This window comes from Olea europaea, unplaced genomic scaffold (genome assembly GCF_002742605.1).
Source record: "Olea europaea var. sylvestris unplaced genomic scaffold, O_europaea_v1 scaffold5047, whole genome shotgun sequence".
Classification (NCBI taxonomy): domain Eukaryota; kingdom Viridiplantae; phylum Streptophyta; class Magnoliopsida; order Lamiales; family Oleaceae; genus Olea; species Olea europaea.
The window spans coordinates 14,216-16,353 of record NW_019263362.1 but is presented as its reverse complement, the minus strand read 5'-3'; the positions used below and the strand labels follow the sequence as shown (position 1 = coordinate 16,353).

At 37.9% G+C, this 2,138-nt stretch overlaps 1 protein-coding gene across 1 annotated transcript; it reads left to right on the top strand.

The window, feature by feature from the left end:
• Positions 1-37: 37 nt before the first annotated feature.
• On the top strand, positions 38-1,982 carry LOC111388524 (DNA repair helicase XPB1-like). Its single transcript, XM_023013253.1, has 5 exons — positions 38-770; positions 851-910; positions 1,083-1,166; positions 1,260-1,402; positions 1,652-1,982. Exons 2-5 carry the CDS (start codon positions 854-856, stop codon positions 1,740-1,742), a joined length of 375 nt encoding a protein of 124 aa, XP_022869021.1. The 5' UTR covers positions 38-770; positions 851-853; the 3' UTR covers positions 1,743-1,982.
• Positions 1,983-2,138: the final 156 nt, after the last annotated feature.

Here is a 2,138-nt window from a genome sequence, read left to right as displayed (position 1 = left end):
CCAAAAAAAAAAAAAAAAAAACAACCCCCACCACGAACAAAGAGCACACACAAGTCAAACACCTCTCGGGACAAGTAATTCTAAGAGAGTGAGAATCCAAAATCCAACTGGAAAAGATTCACTGCTCTCATCACCTCCCCCATCAAAAGTTATAACATCAATCAGTTATGCATAATTGACAGACATAGAAAACAAAGGGTCTGGGCATCTCACGTGCGACCACCACTCAACTGCAGATGAAGATATGAGATATGAGGTCCCATGTGCTGATTTATCAGATGGCATTTAGTGTAATGGGGGTAGTTTTGAAAAGAAGATTTGGGAAGTGGCTTATATTGAGAAATGTCGAGGGCGATGTTCTACAGGAGATGGAGGGTGTTTGTTGCATATTATTAAAAAACATTTTGAATGTTTGATTGTAGATGATTTGTACCTTTAACATCTCCCCCACACCCCCTATGTTCTCTTAGTTTGTAGTTACTACTTATAATTGACATTCCACTGCAGCACAGGATTTAGCGGTTACATTTAGAGTCATGGTGTAATCTAGATTTAGTTTGTCTGTCTGTCCACATCTACGGTCATTCGTTTTTGTGTGTATTCAGTAATATAATTTCGTTTATGATGGAATGTCTCTGACATAATGCAGCCATCGTGGCTCATTGTCAAGCTTGTTTTTCAATTGACAGGGGAGGCCTCAGGACAGGATAGCTGGGGGTAAGGAAGAGTACAATGCATTTTTCTACTCCCTTGTATCTACAGACACCCAGGTGTGCAAGTTTTTGCTTCTGTTTTTAAGTCACTTTGTTTGCTGGGATCTGTTTTGCTTAGCTGCATTGTTTTGATGCAGGAAATGTATTACTCAACTAAAAGGCAGCAGTTTTTGATTGATCAAGGTTATAGCTTTAAGGTACAGAGCCTCTCTCACATCTTCAGATTTAATGTTCTATTCTTTTACAATGTTCTCTTCTCCACTGTAGCATATTCCTCTTCTTCAAATTTTCCATTCATAACATCTTAAGATACGATTAATGTTTGAGATGCATATTCTGCTTAGTTATGACCCTTCAACTTATTTTCAGGTAATCACAGGCTTGCCTCCGCCTGATTCAGGAGCCACGTTGAATTATTCTCGTCTTGATGAGCAGCTTGCACTTCTTGGAAAGGTTTGCATACTAGTTTTCTCTTTTTCTAGCTCGAGACAAAAGTGCAATGAGTAACCCTGACAATTCTGATAGCTTTTCTTTCTTTTATGACAGGTGCTAAGTGCGGGTGATGATGCAGTCGGTTTGGAGCAACTAGAAGAAGACACGGATGGCATTGCCCTTCAGAAAGCCCGTCGCTCTGCAGGATCCATGAGTGCAATGTCAGGAGCCAGTGGAATGGTATACATGGAATACAGGTATGGGTTTTATATAATCTTCACTTCATATAATTTTCTTCCTTTCTTGATTTACCGACAGATATCCATTAAATATGTGACATTATATGTTTAAACTACATTGAATGTCTAGTTTGTCATGTTTGGCGAAGCTTATAAGTTTGTCAAACTCTACTTTTAACCCACTTCCCTTAGATCCACAACTTATAATCTGTACTAAACAAGCACTAAGATTATTTGAGCTGAAAATCTGCCTTTTTGTTGTTGCAGTACTGGGCAGAAAAAGCAGCATGGGCAGGCAAAAAGCAAGTTCAAGGACCCGGCTAAGAGACACCATTTGTTCAAAAAACGTTTTGTTTAACTGCATGTTCAAATCTAATTAGTATGAAGAGATTGTAGTACTAACTAGTTTTACTTTGTTGGTTGTCGTGCATACACTAATCTTAATGTATAGTGTTGTTCATTATAATTAATGGTTTTGTAAGTCTCTTTTTCTGGGTAAAGGGATCGTAAAGGGATTGCCCATTGCTGAATTAATCTTAAGATCGTCCCCTCCCATCGACTACAAATATTTTGATATGATAATTCCCAAATTCAAGCATTTTTTGTGTTGATCTCAGAAGTGTAACGGGAGAAATGAGTCTAAGATATATCGATCAATTAGAGTATAACGAACCACAAAATGAACATGCACCAAAATATTGCAAAAATATTGAAAACGAAAGTAGTATGTAAGGAGGGTTATTCTTGGTGTACA

Bases quoted from the DNA above. Each gene is read 5' to 3' on its own strand.
- LOC111388524 (XM_023013253.1), top strand. From the start codon at position 854: ATGTATTACTCAACTAAAAGGCAGCAGTTTTTGATTGATCAAGGTTAT. The intron at 911-1,082 runs GTACAGAGCCTC...ACTTATTTTCAG, and splicing joins ATCAAGGTTATAGCTTTAAG to GTAATCACAGGCTTGCCTCC. The intron at 1,403-1,651 runs GTATGGGTTTTA...TTGTTGTTGCAG, and splicing joins ATGGTATACATGGAATACAG to TACTGGGCAGAAAAAGCAGC.